This window comes from Artemia franciscana, chromosome 11, assembly GCF_032884065.1.
Source record: "Artemia franciscana chromosome 11, ASM3288406v1, whole genome shotgun sequence".
Lineage (NCBI taxonomy): Eukaryota > Metazoa > Arthropoda > Branchiopoda > Anostraca > Artemiidae > Artemia > Artemia franciscana.
In genome coordinates, this window is record NC_088873.1 from 4147781 (window position 1) to 4167677 (window position 19897).

Sequence of the window (19897 nt, forward strand, 5' to 3'; positions counted from 1 at the left end):
TTTTCTTAGAGACGAGCTTGTATTTTGTCTCAGTTGGTCAAGCTCTTTGATTTACTCTTTTATTTCGTTGATTTACTCTTTGATGTAGTCCTTCATTATTCTTTTGAAATTTAAGATTTTTCATACAGGTTTTGATTTTTACAGACGTTAGAGCCATTAAGCATCAGTCGGCATTTTACTGCGCAGTTACTGGACGCTGCTCTGGAAAACGGTCGCTGGGATTTAGCAAAGGATCTTGTCCGCTTTCTTAAAGCCATTGGTAAGTTTGTTTTCCATTTCAATAGTTTGGATTATCTGAATCTTTTACTGCACGCTTACTGGAAGCCATTCGTAATTTTGATAGGGATATTTGCTATCTTTTACTGCACAGTCACTGGAAGCCACTGGTAATTTTGGTAGGGATGTTTGCTATCTTTTACTGCACAGTCACTGGAAGCCATTGGTAATTTTGGTAGGGATGTTTGCTATCTTTTACTGCACAGTTACCGGAAGTCACTGGTATGATTGCACTGTGTTTCCATGTAGACTTTAATTACTGGATGCTTCTATGGCAATTAATCCCTGGTATTAAGCAAATGACCTTGTTACAAACTGTCTAAATTAAAATTATATGTTTTTCTTCATTTTGAAACCATATAGTATAAATATGAATGAATGAATGAACGAATGAACTTTATTACCCGTAAAAGTATAAAAAACACAAGGTACGGAGCAAACAGCGAAGAAAAAATTTCAAACTAACAAAAGACAACATGGACTAATTAACCATTATCAATATCAAAAAAAGGCTGCAGAGGGTCATAAACGTGAATAAAGTTGATAGCCTTTTTACATAAATCATCACTGGAAGACCGAATCCGAGAAGGCGAATCTATAAACCAAATCGAGCAATTATTTTTTTTTGTTTCGGTGCCATCTAGGAAGCCGGAGGAGGAATTTGCAATATCTGAAATAAGTCGTACGTAGAGTATGTCGATCTTTCTTACGAAACAGATGTTCTTACGATTTCTTACGGTTTTGAGGGACATTTTAAAAAGAGACCAAACGTATCTCGGATAATAATATTGTATTTCAAAGTTTTTAAGCCATTTACAGGAAATTGAATCTTATTACTGGTAAAGAAATATGCACAAAAACAAATTCAATGAGACGCAATTCTCTAGAAGAAGTACTAATTTAACTATTCCCAGATTAAAAAAAAAATGAAAATCGCGTTTTTATCAAATTGATTTTAAATTAATTTCCACAAAATAAGTTTCAAAAGAAAAGTAGAAAGCACTACATTACAGCAAAGATGAGCGTTAATTAAATAATTTTTCAAGTATAAAACTACCATACATCAGCATCAATAAATAAATGAAGCCCAAAAAGAACAGAAATTAAAGTAAATAACCAACTCAAATTTAAAACAAGCAAAAACCAAGATGGGTAGGGTGAACGCCCTCTGTGCCTTCTATAGACCAGAACATAATTTGCACTTTACTGAAAACAATCCTTATATGTTTTCCAGCTATGTGTTTTCGTTTATCATATCATAAAAAGAAGAAAAAAGAAATCACCATCATTATCAACATAACTGAAAAAAATGAATGCGGATGGTCACTTTAACGTATGTACCGATATTCATTCACGAAAATCTTAATGATTTTGGATTTATTAAAGTTCAAAAAGATAAAACATTTAAAATGTGTTTTGTTTTCTGTAAAGTACAGACAATGCTCTGATCTTTAGAAGGTGTCTTCCGCGTGGAGTAGTCCTCTTAATTTCTCCTAGTAGTCCTCATAGGTCCTCTTAAAGGTAAAGATATAGAATACGGCATTAGACTTTACAGTCCCTACCGGCGGTGCTGATTTCCGTTTCCTGGCCCTTCCTATGCTTTCGCACACCTTTCCTGTTTACCTTCCACAGATTTCTCTTGGTACCCATTTAGAGCTGGGTCGACTCTGGCTGAGCTTACAGGGTCACGCCACTGACTCCCGTCCCAATCTAAATAATTGGGTACACTAGGGTTTGAACCCTTTGCCTCTCAGACAAAGGATCATGAAACCAGCGCACCAATCCACTCAGCCAGGACGGCTCTTAGGTCCTCTTATAGGTTAATTTTAAATTCTGTTTTCGTATGTTTTAGATCCCAATGAGGTTGAGTCACCAAAGCAGACAACACAAAGTACAAATTTCTCAGTTGCGCCCTACCCAGGACCGTATAGTATGAACTGCGTTACTCCAGCACCAATGACAAACAATGATGACGAAATGCTTCTCCATGGCAAAGTAAGTATCCATAAATCGGCCCTTTTATGGCCTTTTTTTGTTGTGCTTCTAGTGTATTTTCTGGCATTTCTTGTTTTATTGGTTATTTACCGTTTGCTCAATCTTCTAGTTTATTTGTATTCAGCTTATATTTTAGAGATTGCCGAGCTTCACTCAAGTGGTACTGCATTCCAATAATCTTCTGTTACAAGAGCCAAAAAAAAAAAAAAAAAAAAATCAAGATCCGAAGTAATGTGAGAGCCAACGTATCAAAACCTAAAACATGTAAGAGCCAATCGCTACAAGAGCCAACAGAAAAATATCAATTATTACGGAAATTTTATTTTCTTGGGCATGTCTTCAAGCAAATACATGTATATGTTTAAGTTTTCTTACATGAAAATTATTTTTTATTGCTGGTACATGGTGGTTAGGTGTCTTTGTAAATTGGCCGTGAGTTTTCAATTAAAGGCTCATGTGTGGGTTGTGAACGGTGCGTTGTCTGTTTGATATATACCAAATTTACTTATATCTTTGGCTACCGTTCTATTAACGAAGTGGTCAAAATAATAATGAATGATTGAAAACATTTTTTTCTTTTTTTGCGGGTTATTTAGATGATTTTTTTAAAAGATATTTTCACAGTTACATATGCCGTGAAGTAACGCCTCCATTTTTTTTTTTTTTTTTTTTTTTTTTTTTTTTTTTTTTTTTTTTTTTTTTTTTTTTTTTTTTTTTTTTTTTTTTTTTTTACAATGCAGCCATTGTAACTTACCTGAACAATCTGAGTATAGCAAAACCTAATTCCATGTGCTGATAAATGATAACTAAACCAGAAAAAAACAAAGAAACAAAGAAAAAGAAACAAGAAAAAAGAGGAGAATCACAGCCAGGGTAAAAAAGAGTTAAATACAAATCTTAACCGATAATATTTTTGTTATTTTTTTTTTCTTTTTTTGCGGTTTACTTAGAGGTTTTTTTTGTTCTTTTTAATGCTTTTACAGTTATATGTGTAGTGGAGCAACGCTTCGAAATTATTGTTTTTCTAGTTTTTTTTTTTTGTTATTGTTGTACATCTATTATCTGAACTCAGTGAAATCACATCGTCATTTTTAGTGAAGGAAAACGTTATTTTGATCGCGGGGTGATTTTTATGACAGGAAACGTCATTTCTGTTACATAAACGCCGATTTAGTCAAGGAGTGATCGAAGATGCTCTTGAAAGATCAATATTTAACATTATCGAAATGAAAAGTATTTTACAGATATCGTATTTCATATTTAGTTGTGCAAAATTGCATGAATTAGTTAAAAATGAAAATAAAACAACTAATAAAAATGAAAACAATACAGATACAGTCATTTTTAATCTTTCATTCTTGTTTGGGCCACCCTATGTTTCTCGTTTTTCTGGTTCAGTAAATGCATCAACTCACCGTAGCACCAAGCCGCCTGAGGCCAACACAGCTACGTACGCTGCTCCTAAATAGCAATCTATTCAAAGCCTCCCTCTTTACACCCTACCGGGAAGTCGTCATTTTACTTAAGTCTTTCCTTACGACATCCTCCCACCCCAACTGTTAACGACCTACTTTTCGTATCGCCCAATACAGTTGGCCAAGAAGGACAATCTTTTAACATTATGTCACCCTCCACCTGCAGAACCTGGCCTGACCACCTCAATCTTGTTCTGATTATAACCCTCAAAACTGGAATTGAACCGCACTTTTCGTACAGCCTAATGTTTGACACACGGTCAGTCAGTCGGGTGGGTTAGTCATTGCAGGGGAGATTGCATGAGAATTGCACCTAAAACGACCTAATATGGACCACTAATGCTTTTAAGTGAAATTCTGACGTATGACAGTAAATGTTGTCCTGCAAAAATGGACGATGTAACATCGGCATGTTAAATCCGCCTAATGTATCAGGTATAAACCCAGCTTTACTGATGTCTTTTTAGAAAATTTCTCTGTTTAAAATAGGTAGGTATTTTAGTTTAGATAGGTTAGACACATAAATCTAAAAAAAAGTTTCGAAAAAAAAAGTCTTTTCTTCTGTTGTTTTTTTGCTTTAAATCAGAGTTCATCGCTTTTTCTATGTGATTTAGTAAATTCCTCTGTCTTCTTGTTAAGTAAAAATTATGTCGATCCATAAAAAAAAGTCTGCCGTTTTTTCTGGCATCTGGATTTTATTTTATTTTTTCGCTGAGAGGAATAACTAATTAAGTCCGAAAAAATTTTTCCAAGTCAAGTTTAAATGACCAAGTGAAAAATTAAAAATGAGCCACATGGTACAAGAAAAAAAAAATCGCCAATATCTAAACAGGAGGCTTTTATTTTTTATAAACGCAATCTTTCCGGGCAGATAAAATGTTTTTATTCTGATTCTAAACAAAATGAAGCCAATTTTTTTCTCGTGCACCCCGAAATATTGCTGCATAAGTGAAATTCAAGTCTTCTCTGGATGTAGCTGGAGTCATAAAATTAGACTATTTTTGTAATATTTTTGCTCATCTGGGATCTAGACTGATTTGCCTCTTGTACTAAAAGATGCGAGAAAGACTCTTGTCAGAACGAGATTCATGCCATTATGCGTTTACCGGAAGACCTCAGAGATTGTGCGAACGGTTAGAAAGAATAGACCCTTACTCTTTGTAATTCGATGATTGTCTTGCCCAAGTTATAAATTTGTCGTAAGATTTAATTGTAAACTGAATGTAAACAAAAGTATCGTAGTATATTTTTGTCGGCCAGAAAACAATTTAACGAACCTGATATTCAGCTGTTTAAATTCTTTTTTTCTTCATCGGTTGGATGCCCAGTCTGGTTGCAGAAATGAAATTCGACTCTTTCCCAAACCCTGTTTGAGCGCTAGTACTGACAACTTATTTTATTTGGTAAGGCCAGTCCGGGTACGTTAAGGCCCGTCCACAATCACTCGTCCGGTTAAGGCCTATTAACAATAAGATTTTGCTTATACCGAAATTTATCTGCCACTATTTGCAATCAATCAGATTCTTCATAAAATCTTCCGATTTTTTGAAAAATACAGAATGGTTTAAATTAGTGCCAGCTGATTCTCAGTATTTCAGATGTTACTTGAAACCAAACAAACTTAGAATAGAGATCTAGCTAACGTCCCGAACTGGATAGAGCCAAAACTGAAGTCCAATCGATTTTAACGTATTTAAGCGAAAACCTATCAGAATTTTTCTTCCAATTTTCTGATTGGCTAGTTCTATAAGTTTAGCCAGATCTACAAAGAGGAAAAACTACAAAAAAGGGAAAAGCGGAATGAAAAAGAAGTGAAATATTGGGAGGATCCACTGAAGCTCGTCAGAGCTCAAGGACAAACATATGACAAGAGAACTATATGAGGTTGATAATACAGGCAAATACATGGGATAATTATGATACTAGTTGACGTTAGTGTTTCAATTGTCAGTCGCAAACAGTAAAATATAGTGACTAACATCAGCTGGGTAATACTGGGTTTCGGGATGGGCTGAATTTTATTATTAATAAAATCTTGTCGTGAATGGGTCTTTTGAAAAGAGTACTGATGCTAAACACCTCTTTTTCAATAGGTACGACATCGTAATATAACGGCACCGAATAAACAGCAATCAGCGCCGTCTGTAGTGCCACCCGGTAATAAGCTGGTTAGAAAGGAAGTAATTCGCAGTACTAGTGATGCAAAGCTAGGTGTCACCAGTGAGCCTGTTGATGTTGGAAAAGGTGTCATTAGGAAGTTTTCTGCCCCAGTACAAAATTCATCATCTTCTGGTAAGGTTTTTTTTTGCTGTATTTAATCTGGCTAAATACAGTCCAGAAATTTTTAAACTATATTTCACTAACAACTATTTGAAATCAACTATCTCACAATACGAACATAAACTGGTAACTAATCATAATGGATGTGCTGGAATTCATTAGGCATTGAAAGTGAAAATGCCGCAGAGAAAGTAAGAATTTCTAATGAAAATAGCCTTTTGGGAAAAATAAAAGAAGTATTCATTTTCCAAAGGTCGGGTAGTAAGTGTTTTAATTATCGTACATTTTCTCTTAAATCTTCTAAGTTCAGGACATTTTTGACAACTTTTCTAGTCACCAAGAAAGAACCAGTCAGTCTCGAAGTTGCCCGGAGTTTTCTGGGTACATGATCACTTCAAAGGTAATTAAACAATTATTTAATTAGGAGCTAATCTAAAATGTAAAAACAAATACTAAAAAGAAAGAGGCTAATTCTGTCTCTCAATCTTACGATATAATATTCGATGTTAGTCTAAACCGAAATGCAAAATTTTGTTAGAGTTTTCAATTACTAATTTACTATTCATAGGTATTTTACTCTAGGTGAGGTATAGGTAAACCTATCTTATATGTTCGGGACATTAAGGGATATTATATAAGCGATAATTATGGGAGCTATAAACATGTATTAATTTCTTACTTATTGTCTATATTAACTTAAGTACGTTTTTCCCGAATCATCTTTCAATCATCAATATCATAGTTTGTTCTCTCAACATCACCGTAAAAAAAATAAATAATTAATAGCCTATGGCTGAAAAGGAGTGAAAAAGAGGACAAACAAGGAGGAAAAGAGGAAATTAATAGCGCGTGAAAAAAAAAGGAGTGAAAGAGAGGGGGGAAAGGAGGAAAGGAGGAAATTAATAGTCTGTGGAGAAAATAAAGGAGTGAAAAAGAGGAAAAAAGGAGGAAAGTAATAGTGTGTGGAGAAAAAAAAAGATTGAAAAAGAGGAAAGTTCTAGTCTGTGGAGGAAAAAAAAGGAGTGAAAAAGAGGAAAAACAAGGAGGAAAGGAGGAAAGTAACAGCGTGCGGAGGAGAAGCAGTAATTGGTCGTAAATATCGTTTTATTCAAAGATTTAATTCATTTATGCATAATGTAACATAATATATATCTAATCTTTATAATTAATTAATAAATCTAATTAATTTGTAGAAACTAATCTGAATATTTCATTGAATAAAATTATAAATAATATTGGGTATTCTGATTTGTTATAATAAGAAGATTGTTCCTGCTTCATTTAGCTGCGGAAAACGTATTGAAGAAAACGCTTTACCGTTAAAATCTTGTGTTTAACTATTACTTTCAATCTATGTATTAGATGGACTCGCTTACGTGGTAACTTGTTTTGGGAGGGATCTCGCTCCCCTAAAAACCCACTGAATTTGAAAACTTCTGGACAGTATAGGAAAAACTCGTAAAGGTTTGGAAATTCAAGGAGGGGCGTGACGACCCTCCTCCCTATTGTGAACGTGCCTGATACGCAATTTTGTTAGAGGATATTTAATTTTCAAGTTTTAGGATTCTGTAATGGGAAGAACTACTGTTTGTATTAAATTTTTTGGTTGTAGGTAGAATCATAACACCAACTTCGAACTTGAAAGACTAGAGAAAGACTTGTGGTTTAGAGACAGGTTTTCCAGATTGGAGGCTGAAAATATTTAAATTTTAATTAATATTTTATTTCGAAGGGTTGGAGTGCATTATGCTGATTGCATTTGAAGTGCAGGTTGTACGTTAACTTTCTCCGTTACTTTCTTCTTGGAGTTTTGATTGAACGTTAATGAACGTTAAATGCCAATTGAACATTAATATTTGTTTTTCTGGGAGTTTTTGTGGAAACAAGTTTATTTCCAGAAAGGGGGTCTGGGTCATTCTAGTCAAAGTCATGAAACTACTAGTTTTAGTAGAAGTATCTTGCTTTTTATAGGTTTCATGATAATCTTAAATAGAAACCAGATGTTAAAACTAGGTTGAGCTATTCACAGGTAGCTTAAATAACTACCTTTTATGGCTTTTAACTAACTAGCTTAGCATTCTTATTGAACTCATGTTAAAATGCCAACGATTCCTGTTTATCCACTTCGCTAACTCTTTTTCTGTCATTCTTCCAACAATTTGAGTTCAAAAAGATGCGAATTCACACTTGTTTGAGGTTCTTGGGGCATCCTTATTTCATGGACCGAGATGAAATGTTGACATCAACGAGTGTAATTTGGGGTAGTTGAAACGAATTCACCATGTACGGCTTGAAAAGCCTTGACTCGCAAATTCGCGTAACTTACTCAATAGTTGCTCCGAGATTCCAGTCTTGAATCTTTGAATTATTTGAACTTTTGAATTCCACTGAATTCCACTTTTGACCTTTGAATTATTTTGAACAAAATGGCTATAACAAACAAAATGGCAATCTGAGTCTCAAATGAAGACCTCCGAAAACTACTCCGTTGTCCCCGCACCATCATGGACCGGGTCAGAAGCCAGCAACTCCGCTGGCTTGGCCCTAGCGGAGTTGGCTCCGCTGGCTCCGTGCCTGACAGGCACGTTAGCCGGATCTTTTTTTCGATCAAGGATCAGTAACCAAAAAATCGCTTGATAATTTTAACGTTGTGCCAAGAAATTCGGGAATTTTCGGAATACTTGGGGGGATTGTAATTAATTTACTTTTACGTATTGCGGGACCAGACTTGACTGCCTTACTGGGCATTCGGAAGATTTTGTATGGCTAACTCATTTCTCACAGTCTTGCTCCAGTTCTTCAGCAAACTGGAGCCTGCAGCTCTCCCACTTTCTGTCAAACTTGCCTGTTGTCTGAGAACAAAGGCCACTATGATAGTCCTCATGCCCCTCTAAAGCTCGATGGGTCTCAGTAAAGCAATTCCTTCCAAGTAGCATCTCTTCTGACGACGATAAAATGTTTGTTGTTTTGAAAAAAAATGTTCTTTTTGAGCAGCGTCATCTTCGACATTCAAATATACTCGGTGTATATATATGTACATTTTTAGATAATGGAGGGACGGTAACTGCAGACGGTATGTACTTGGAAGTCATACTTCACCGTCACGTTCGTCATCTGCTGCTATCGGGAAGAATATATGAAATAGGTCTGATTTCTGCATATTTGGACTTACCACTTGATCACTGGCTAAAACGAGAATCTAATAGAGCTGGAATCATTGATGATTTCTCAAAAGCATTGCGCAGGTATTTACTTATGTTTTATAATATGCGTCAACTTTCTGACAAAGGGTACTTTTTTGTATTTTATAAAGGATACTTGCCGTATTTTGCTTTCGGATGGTTGGACCTTAAGATTGTTTAAAGTTAAATTAAACATTCGTCCAGACTCATTTCAGAAATGCTGCTCAAGTGTTTATCTGCTTTATCGATACCGTGATTGTCCTCAAATGTCACGTTTTGGATTACATTTTTTTTTAATTATCAAACTTTATCGTTATGCTAATTTTCTTTTTATCGATAAGTTTCCTTTTCATTATTTTATTCATATTAGTATTTAAGCTGTTCAGAAGGACTCTCTGAACAGGCTAAACGAAAATAAATTTAAATAGGCATAAATATGTTTGATTTTACTGTCTTAAAACCGTTCTCTTTCATTCCTTTTCTATTTTACTTTTTGTTGTATTTCTCCCTTTTTCTGGATTCGTTTGAGACTTGCTATGGCCTTTTTCTTGTATTAAAAAAAAAACTAGCTTTTTTTTTAACTGAAAGCAAGGAGCGACATTAAAACTTAAAATAACAGAAAATATTTCGTATATCAAAGGGACTGTCCTCTCCTCAACGGCTCGCTCTTTACGCTAAAGTTTGACTCTTTGTCAAAACTCTACCTTTAAAACAATAAAAACTGTAACTTAAAGAGCCAGGCGTCGAGGAAGGAACAGTCCCATTATATACGGAATACTCTCCATTCGTTTTAAGTTTTAATACCGCTCCTTACTTTCAGTTAAAAAAACTTGCTTTTTATTATTTAATTTCTGAACGTTTTTCAACTAGTGAAGGTTCGAAGTCGGCTCACTGTACATTAAAAAAAAATAAATAAAATAAATGTGCATTAATTTTGGCAGATTTATTCTAGATATGGGGGGTTGCTCCCTCCTCAGTGCCTTGCTCTTTACGCTAAAGCTGTTGGCACTTTTAAAAAAGTTCCCTGTTTGAATAAAACGGTCCCCGTGTTTCAATTTTAGTAAACAGTCAAACCTTAGCGTAAACTGTAAGTTATTGAGGAGGGGGTAACCCTTCATAAATGGAATGATTTCTGTTCGTTTTTCAAGTAATGCTGGTAAATCTGGCTCACCCTATATGAAATATACCCCTCTCCGTCACGGAAAACCCCTTTATAGGAACAACTCAATGTGCACCCGCCTCTGAAATTCCCTCCAGACAGTTCTATCATCGTTGAGAATCCTGTAAAATTGCTTGTGAACGATTCACTCTGAAAAAATTTCCTTAGCATTCTTTCATTTGAATAAGATATTAATCTCTTGTTGGTTTCTTGTTCACTCCAGAAATGCCCCCATTCCGTGGAAATTATTTACCAGAAAACAAAACACGCGGAAAAAAACTTGGATAATTCCCCCAGAACCTCTTCACACAAAAAATTTGGCAAAGAGAATATAAGAGAATTAAATAGAATTTCGTATAGCAATTCTGTAAAAAAAAAACAACAACAAAACATAGCAACATTTTCCCTGGAATGTTCACTCCCCAGAAATTCCCATCCCCAAGGAAGATTTCCCCCTAGAAATCTACCCAAAGCGCAACCTCCCCCCAAAGAAAATGACTGTATACTTCCCAATATTAAACACTATATGTAACAAAAGGGCAAATTTCGTGTCTTACAAGCCTCTCCCCACGGATCGTAGGGGGGTCATTTTAAACCTAAAGCCATAATTATTTGATCTTTCTACTATACTGAACAAAATTGATTATTTAAGCATAGGCTAGATTGATTTAAGCTGTCCAGAAGTCAAATCGATAAACCGATTTTTTTTTATACATTTTCTGGTATTCTAGTAGAATAAAGGAGTATAAAAGCGTTTTTCTTTTTTTTGTGATAAAAGTTTTTTTTTTCAAGGATGTTCTCAGTGATGACTAACATAAACAAATTGGAAAAAAGGATAAAAGGACAAACAGGAAGAGATTTAAAGATAATTATTAAACTAAAAGCTTAAAAATTATAAAGATATAAACTATTTAAACTGATGACTAAAAACGAGAAAAGTTAAAGAAACGAAGTAAAGTTTGTTTTTACTGAAGAAACGAAAGAAAAACAGTAATATGGGCTTGTGAATAGAAAATTTTCAGACTTCTGTCTAACCTTGACACAAAATTGTACTAAAATTCAAAATGTTGGTAACATTTTTCGTTCTCTGACTGCGGTGTGTCTAAAACTAAGATTAATCTTAATATCAATATCATCAGCTTCGCTTCGAAGCTGGTGAGCTTCGAGCGAAGCTAAGAGCCAGCTCTGCTTTTTTTTAAGCCTACATCGTGATCTTTTTTAAACTAACCAATTTGGTAAACTTGAAGTTAAAAAACTATATTTCTTTTTGCAAAAGTAACTCTTGATTTGCGCCCAAAATTAGAGTTATGATGAGGGCAAATTTACTTCTTAATACAAGTCTATCAAATATAATAAAATATATTCATCAAGCATTTATTCGTCAAACATTGAAAGTCTTATCCATTGACAAACCAAAAGATTGAAGAAGCAATAGAAAAACAAACAGTTACATTTAAAAACTGACTGTGTTTGCTGCATTCTCATCAGTTTTCAATAAATTATATATGGATTTAAAATTAGAAAGAGCGGAGAAAAATTATGTTCGATGGTAATTTTATCCCCAAAATTTCGGTTGTAACCGAATAGGACAATTTTGCTCTCAGCTCTGGAGGTCTTAAGCCTCATTCTTGTGTCAAGAACCTGGTTTGCCAGTGGAAATGGATTCAAAGGTGGAACTGAAACGATCATCCAAAAGAAAAACATTTAAAACTGCATGATTTGAAAACTGAATGACAGAATAGCCAACATCATAAAAATTTGAAAGCAGAATAACCGGAAAAAAAAAATAAGAAAAAGTGAACATGTATAAGATCGTGAAAGGAGAAAGCAAATATAATACACTTACTCATAGATTCAATTAACCAAAATTTTGGAGAGATAAGAACACTTCACGGGGGGCGAGCCGCATGGTATTTAGGAAAATTGAGTTTTATACCTAAAATATCTTTGCTTTTTTAACTTTAAGGTTTTCGGAATATTTGCCAGGAGGCTGCTTCGGCAGTTGGATAGGGTTAGGATAATTTTACCTCCTATGCAAATATGCTTGTTGTATATAGTAGCGACGAAGAACCGTACTGCCATAGGGTTACCATTCGAAAAATTTGCGATATTGATTTTAATATTGTCTTCAATAAAATTCTCATTGCAGAATAAATTCTTGTTTTTCATGTATTGAATTGAGTCGTGCCAAAACTCAATACAACGGTAAACTTATAAAAAAAAAAGAAAAAAAGAAAAAATAACGGCAGTCTTTCCCATTCTTTGGATATCCTAATTGGTTAAGGTGTTTCTGATGTTGTGCTGAATATCAACACTAATGTTGTCGTACCAATTATTATCGTTATCATCATCATTATTATTAATATATCGCTCCAAAGTCAGTTGTATGAGCCTTTTATAGATTACACAGCTGGGTATATCGTATATACAAATATGATATTTCTGTTCCTAAACCAATCTTATAATTCGTGCCCAAATTATTTTGTGTCAGAAGAATACTCATGTTTGCCTGATTGTTTCATACGTTAGTTCTTACAAATATTGGGCCCTCTGGTATTTCTAAGAAATGCTAGGAATATTTTTCCTCTTTTGCAAATATGCTTGTAATATTTATTGCCTAACAAAGTCAGTGGTCACTGACTTTCAGTGACTAATTTAGGCTAGATCAATAAAGGGTTTCATTTCAATCTTTGTAGATTAAAAACTAGATTAATTCTAGTTTTTAAAGATATTATTTACTGTATTTAATGTTATGAAACATTCATAATCTAATTGTTGCTTCTCATAAGCAAAAGCTGGTGATTTTATCAACAACTAAACTCCTTTTCAGTACTGGAAAATTTATATATGAAAAAAAAAATCTCATTTTTATTCTGTTTTTTCCCCCCATTTAGGATCCATACTGACTTCCAGTGGCCATTCCCAGAAACAGCTGGAAAAGGGATCATATCCCAACATCAAATTGACAAAGACATAACGGATATAACACCTCTTGATTTCAACATGGGATTAGGTGTATCACCCAGAGTTAGTGATGATTTATCAAATTTTGATGTGGCTGCAGATGAAGCCAGATTGGCACCGAGAATGTTACAAGGTAAATAAAAAGATGGAATAATACCACTACTAACAATTCACTGCTGCCCGAAACCATCTAAGGCCAATGCAGCTGCACTCGCTCCTTTTACACCAAGTGGCCTCTTCTTCTGGCCTCTCTTGCACCTGGGGCGAAAACTTGATCACGCCCTCCCCCCTGTGTACCACAAAATTTTAAAGCCAAATTAAAAAAAAAAATCAGTTATTAACAGAATTATTTTAAATTTATCAGTTGATCGATAATTTTTTTTAAATTATTTTTTAATTTGTTATTTAAATTATTGTATTATTTTTGATTATTTTAATTGTTATTATTTAATATTTGTCATTTATTTTTATTTTATTAATTAATTAGTAATTTAGTAATTATTTTTTACGACTTTTACTTTATTGATAAAATTTCTAAAATTACAAAACGGTTATAACTGTGATTATTTGTTTAAAATTTGCGGCCCTAGAATTTCTGCGCTCGAGGCAAGTACCGTCTGTCCCCTAAAACCACCTCTGTCTCCACCCTGATATATTTAAAGCTTCATTCTTTATTCTATCTCGTGAAGTTCCAGTTTTCCTAAAACTTTTCTTGTAATCTCTTCTTACCTCATTCAAAGACGACCTCCTTTTCGTTTGGCCCTATTTGGATTGCCAAAAAGCACAGTCTTTGTCAATCCGTCATCTTTCATCTGAAGAACGTGGCCTAACCACCTTAACCTTTCTTTCGTTATAGCTCTAGATGGTAGGGTCGAACCATATTCTTCATTTAATTTATAGATAACAGAAAAATAAATAAATCTATTTGTTCATCATTCAGGTTTGTCCTCTCATTGAGTTCGAATTGTGACGTTTGTTAGACTTTTTTTTTTACCAATGATTTTTCTATCTTTTTCCTAAATATTTTTCAATAAAAAAAAGAAACATTCAGAGCAACTCAAACAGTTCGTGGTAAGGAACTATAAGTAAGGAGTGATGCAGCTCAATAGTAACCGAAACTCTAAGAAACAAAGTCTTGATAACAATACATACATCGAAAGAATCGAGTTTGATTTCTATGTAAAATTCATCACATTTAATGTTACCCAGCAAAAGTTACGAGCCTTAGAAAACTTGCCCAATTTTTGAAAAATGATTCAGCATACCAGAAACCCTTCCGCAAAGGTTTCAAGATCCTCTGTACAAAAATGTGGAATTCTTATTTTTTGCAAGAAGAAAGATTACGGATTGGCGTTTATTTGTTTTCTTTTCGAGGGATGATAGTATCGAGCCAGTTATGGTAGAAGATCAGGAGAGGGCTCATTTACTTGAAAATTAAAAGTTCTAGTGCTCTTTTTAAGTCACCAAACATATTGGAAGGCAGCTCACCCTCCTCCCACGCTCATTTTCCCCCAAATTCGCTCGATCGAAATTTTGAGAAAGCCATTTTTTTCGGCATAGTCGAAAAATCAAATAATTATGTCTTTGAGGATGACTTGATCCCCCACAGTCCCGGGAGGAAGGGTTACAAACTATGAACTTTGGCCGTTGTTTACATATAGTATTGGTTTTTGGAAAGTGTATAGATCTTTTTCAGGAGGAGGATTTTCTGGTGGAGGGGGGCTTATGCCTGAGGATCATGTTATGGAGGAATTTTTCGTGGGAGAAGAAATTTTTCATGAAGGGGGTGGATTTCATTTAAAAAATGATCAGAAATTAAACAAAACAAAAGTACGTTTTTTAACTGAAAGCGGACCACTTCCTCCTCAATACTTCGCTCTTTACGCTGAAGGTTTTTTTTAGAACTTTTAAGAGGTATTGAGGAGGGTTGACTCCTCTATACGTAAGAATTTCTGTTCGTTTAAAGTTCTAATATCGCTCCTTACTTTCAGTTGAAAAAAAAATCTTTTTTTATTTAACTTGGTGAAAATATAAAAACCTAAGAAAACTTGCAAAAAGATCATTAACCTTGATTTCAGTACCCACCTAAATGGATTTAGTCAGTGGTGGGTGGGGTGGGAGTGGTAGAGTTCCCTCTAAAAAAAAATTCATTACCTAATGACCTAGAATGACGGAAGATAAATAAAACGCATAATAAGTAATAAATAAACCTATATAATTTGCTATGTCGATAACCCTTGGGACAACCAGTTTATTTGTATTTATCTATATAACAAACTTCAAAACCATCTAACAAGCCTTGCTAACTCAGTTGCTTGAGCGTATTATCTTAAGACACTAAAAGACAGGCCGATGGCTTCGAGCCACAATACCTGACGTTTTTCTAACAAACTTTACGAACGTATTCCTTTTTGGTAAAAGTTGCACTGTGGAAAAAAAATGACCAAGTTACGCGTACAGATGGATGAAGACTTCAGTTAAAGATGGGGGGAGTCTACCCTTTGTAAATAAGTATATAAAAAGCTACAATTTTGGTAACTATATCCCGTTTTGTCTCGCGGCTAGGTTATGGGTTTGAAATGTTCAGGAAATTTTTGTTGGTGGGGGGAGGGGGTTAGTGGGTGGTAACTTTGAATTTCTTTTAAATTATCTATGCCATTTCGCTTGTGGAAGGAGAGGCAGAAAATGTAAATATTCTTGTTTGCCTTCCTTTCCCTTCCTTTTTCCTCCTCTAAAACCCATATTTTCTTCTACTTATGTGTTCTTCATTTTATCTGCGCTTTAATCTTCCTTCCTCCAAAGCTCATATCTACCCCCCCCCCCCTCACACACACACACCTAGCTATGATTTACCTTTTATGTGCTTTATACTTGTCTCTGTGATCTGGGCTTTACTCTTCCCTTCTCAAGACTCAACTTTTCCCTACTTATCTGTTCTTTATCTTTTCTGTGCTTTAGTATTTCCTCCTCCAAAGCTCACGTTTTTCCCGACTAATCTGTGCTTTTTTATGATCATTTTTGTCCTATACTTGTCCTTATATTTACTTATTCTATAATATTTCTTCCTACAAAGCTAGTATTGTCCCCTACTTATCTCTGTTTTATCTTATTTCTGCTTTAAACTTATCTTTCCTATAAATATCTCTGTACATATCTGTATTTGAAAATAGATTTTTGATTTGTTTGCAGGATTGAGCTAGGATGTTTCGTTTTTTTATGTTTGATTTAAAAATATTTAATTTTAATTCCCCCTTATGATTATCTGTTACCTTAACTTTTGGTAAATTCATGGTCAGACATGATTTATTTTTAGTGGTCTAAAAAATTTTGGAGCTTTGTAGAAAGTGCTGTTAAAAATCAATTTAAATAGAAGCTGCAGAAAATCCTGACTTTTCGGGATTTTTACCGCTCAGACTAGGACTCGACTATGTTTATTATTGCCTAGTAATTTATTTTGTTTCTTTATCACTATATTTTTATATTTTTTCACTTATTTGTGTTATACATCTATTTATTTGTTGTTTTATTTTTTAAGTATTATTTATACTTATTTTTTATGTTTTTTTTTATTACGTATTATTTAAACAGGCTAGCTACACACCTGAAACTGAGCACAGTTGTTCTTGAGACATGCTGGTATATGATGCACGCACTCGTTGCGGCATGCGTGCGAACCAATAGTGTCTACTATAAAACGGACCTGAATTGCAAAATACGCCTTCTATTATTTTATGTGATCTTACTCTATTTTATGTGTCTATTATCTTATAAACTACTAGCTGTTGGGGTGGCGCTTCGCGCCCCCCCCCCCAAGCCCCCCCCGCGCGCGTAAGTCGTTACGCGCCATATTAGTTACGCGCCATTGTAGTTGTGTCCCTATGTCCCACCTGTGAATATAGATATATATATATATATATATATATATATATATATATATATATATATATATATATATATATATATATATATATATATATATATATATATATATATATATATATATATGTTTTTAACTACGTAAAACTTGCGAATATACAACATTCTTTGCTGTCCCATTGTCTGTGCATATAAATAGATTGTCAGGTTTACCGACTCTTGAACATGCAACATATAATGGTCCATGGGAAAACAATCCGTATTCAGATCTATACCTCATGATTCTAATGATTGCCCTTGAGCTTTGTTGATGGTGATTGCTAATCGACCATTCCCTGAGTCGCCATCGTCATTTATATATCCCCCTGTGCACCCCGGCGTCCCCTTTGTAGTTATGTCCCTGTGTCCCGGTCGTCATTTATATTCCCTGTGTCCCGGTCGTCATTTGTGTCCCGGTATTCCAGTCTGTGATTTCTCTTTGAGTGTCCCGGGCGTCATTTATATTCCTTGTGTCCCGGTGTCCCGGTCGTCATTTATATCCCCCTGTGCCCCCCGGCGTCCCCATTGTAGTTGTGTCCCTGTGTCCCGGTCGTCATTTATATTCCCTGTGTCCCGGTCGTCATTTGTATCCCGGTGTCCCGGTCTGTATATACATTCGTTTTTTAGTTTTGTTTTTCTCCTTTATTTTTTTCCTTTTTTCTTTTTTTTCTTTTTTAGTTTATTTAGATTTTTAGATTTTTTAGTTTTTTTATTAGTTTTTAGTTTTTTTGTAGTTTTTACCATTTTTTTAGTTTTTTTAGTTTTTTTTTTTACTTATGTCCTGGTCGTCATTTATACTCCCTGTGTCCCGGTCGTCATTTGTGTCTCGGTGCTTTGTTGATTGCTAATTTATATTATATTTATATTTATATTTTTTATATTTATTAATATTTTTTTAGTTTTCTTTTTCTCTTATTTTTCAGTTTTTTCCTTTTTTTTAGTTTTTTCTTTTTTAGTTTTTAGTTTTTTTTGTTTTTTACCTTTTTTTAGTTTTTTTAGTTTTTTTAGTTTTTTAGCTTTTTTAGTTTTTTTATTAGTTTTTAGTTTTTTTTTAGTTTTTGCCTTTTTTTAGTTTTTTCAGTTTTTTTTAGTTTTTAGTTTTTTACCTTTTTTTAGTTTTTTTTAGTTTTTTAGCTTTTTTAGTTTTTTTTCTTTTTAGTTTTTTTTGTAGTTTTTACCTTTTTAGTTTTTTTTCTTCTTTTGTATTAGTGTGAAATAATTCAGACGTCATATGCGGACAAACACGACGTCACTCGACAGACAGACAGACAGACATAACCCACAAACAACTTATTTTTATATATATTTATTCATATTTTTTTAGTTTTCTTTTTCTCTTTTATTTTTCAGTTTTTTCCTTTTTTTTAGTTTTTTTCTTTTTTAGTTTTTAGTTTTTTTTAGTTTTTTACCTTTTTTTTAGTTTTTTTTAGTTTTTTTAGTTTTTTAGCTTTTTTAGTTTTTTTATTAGTTTTTATTTTTTTTGTAGTTTTTGCCTTTTTTTATTTTTTTCAGTTTTTTTTTAGTTATTAGATTTTTACCTTTTTTTAGTTTTTTTTAGTTTTTTAGCTTTTTTAGTTTTTTTTTCTTTTTAGTTTTTTTTGTAGTTTTTACCTTTTTTAGTTTTTTTCTTCTTTTGTATTAGTGTGAAATAATTCAGACGTCATATGCGAACAAACATGACGTCACCTGATCCACAGATCCACACACAGACAACTTATTTTTATATATATAGATACTACTACTAAAAAGTTACCGCAACACCCAGCCGCTTGAGGCCAACACAGCTACGCACGCTCCTCCTCCATCCTAATCTATTCAAAGACTCCCTCTTTACACTCCCACAGGACGTTTTCGTTTCCTTTAAATATTTTTTTATGATATCTTCCCACCAGAGACAAGGACGACCGTCTTTCCGTTTATCCCTAGACGGTTGGCCGAAAAGGACAATCTTCGGCCATCTGTCATCCTCATCCGCAGAATGTACCCTAGCCATCTCAACCTTTCTCTCACTATAGCCCTAGAATGCAGGATTGAACTTCTTTTTTGTACAGCCTACTGTTTGAAATACGGTCAGTCAGCCGGGTACCCAGAACAATCCGTAAGCAATATCTCTTGAAAACGCCTAGCAAAACTTCATCCGCTTTTCGGTGCGCCCATGCTTCAGAGCCATATTTGACCACTGCCATCACTATAAATATTCTAAACTTGGTTTAGATGCTTATCTTCCTATTCTTCCAACTTTTTTTAACAGTGAAAAAACACCCTAAACCTTGGCTATTTTACTTTTAATATCTTCACTGCTCCCACCGTCTTTACTAATAATACTATCAAGGTAAGTGAAGCTGTCCACCTAAACAATCTTCCGTTAACCAACGTCAGCTTTTCATTTTCACTTATTCCTAGCATTATTTTCAAGCCTACTCTATCACTCAGATAATTCTTGTACAAGCCCCTTCTTCTCTTTATTAATCATAAAGCTTTTTTACTCATAAAAAACTCTATTCTAGATTAGGTGCTGAGGCCTGTCAACGCTTGGGCCCTTACCACCCTTTGATTAGACTGTATTAATTGTATTGTTTGTGTTATTTTGTTTTTCTTTCCTTAATGTTTTACTCCGCTTAATTTGTCAAAACAAGCGGGTAACAAATAAA

General features: G+C 34.0%; 1 protein-coding gene across 1 annotated transcript in view; it reads left to right on the forward strand.

The window, feature by feature from the left end:
• The window catches only part of LOC136032704 (guanine nucleotide exchange factor subunit Rich-like), a 131123-nt gene that overhangs the window by 93235 nt on the left and 17991 nt on the right, over window positions 1-19897 (forward strand). Inside the window, exons 15-19 of the mRNA XM_065713009.1 lie at window positions 145-259; window positions 2129-2271; window positions 5840-6038; window positions 9073-9271; window positions 13262-13464. Of these exons, the coding sequence (XP_065569081.1) occupies window positions 145-259; window positions 2129-2271; window positions 5840-6038; window positions 9073-9271; window positions 13262-13464 (859 nt within the window). The remainder of the gene's footprint in view (window positions 1-144; window positions 260-2128; window positions 2272-5839; window positions 6039-9072; window positions 9272-13261; window positions 13465-19897) is intronic.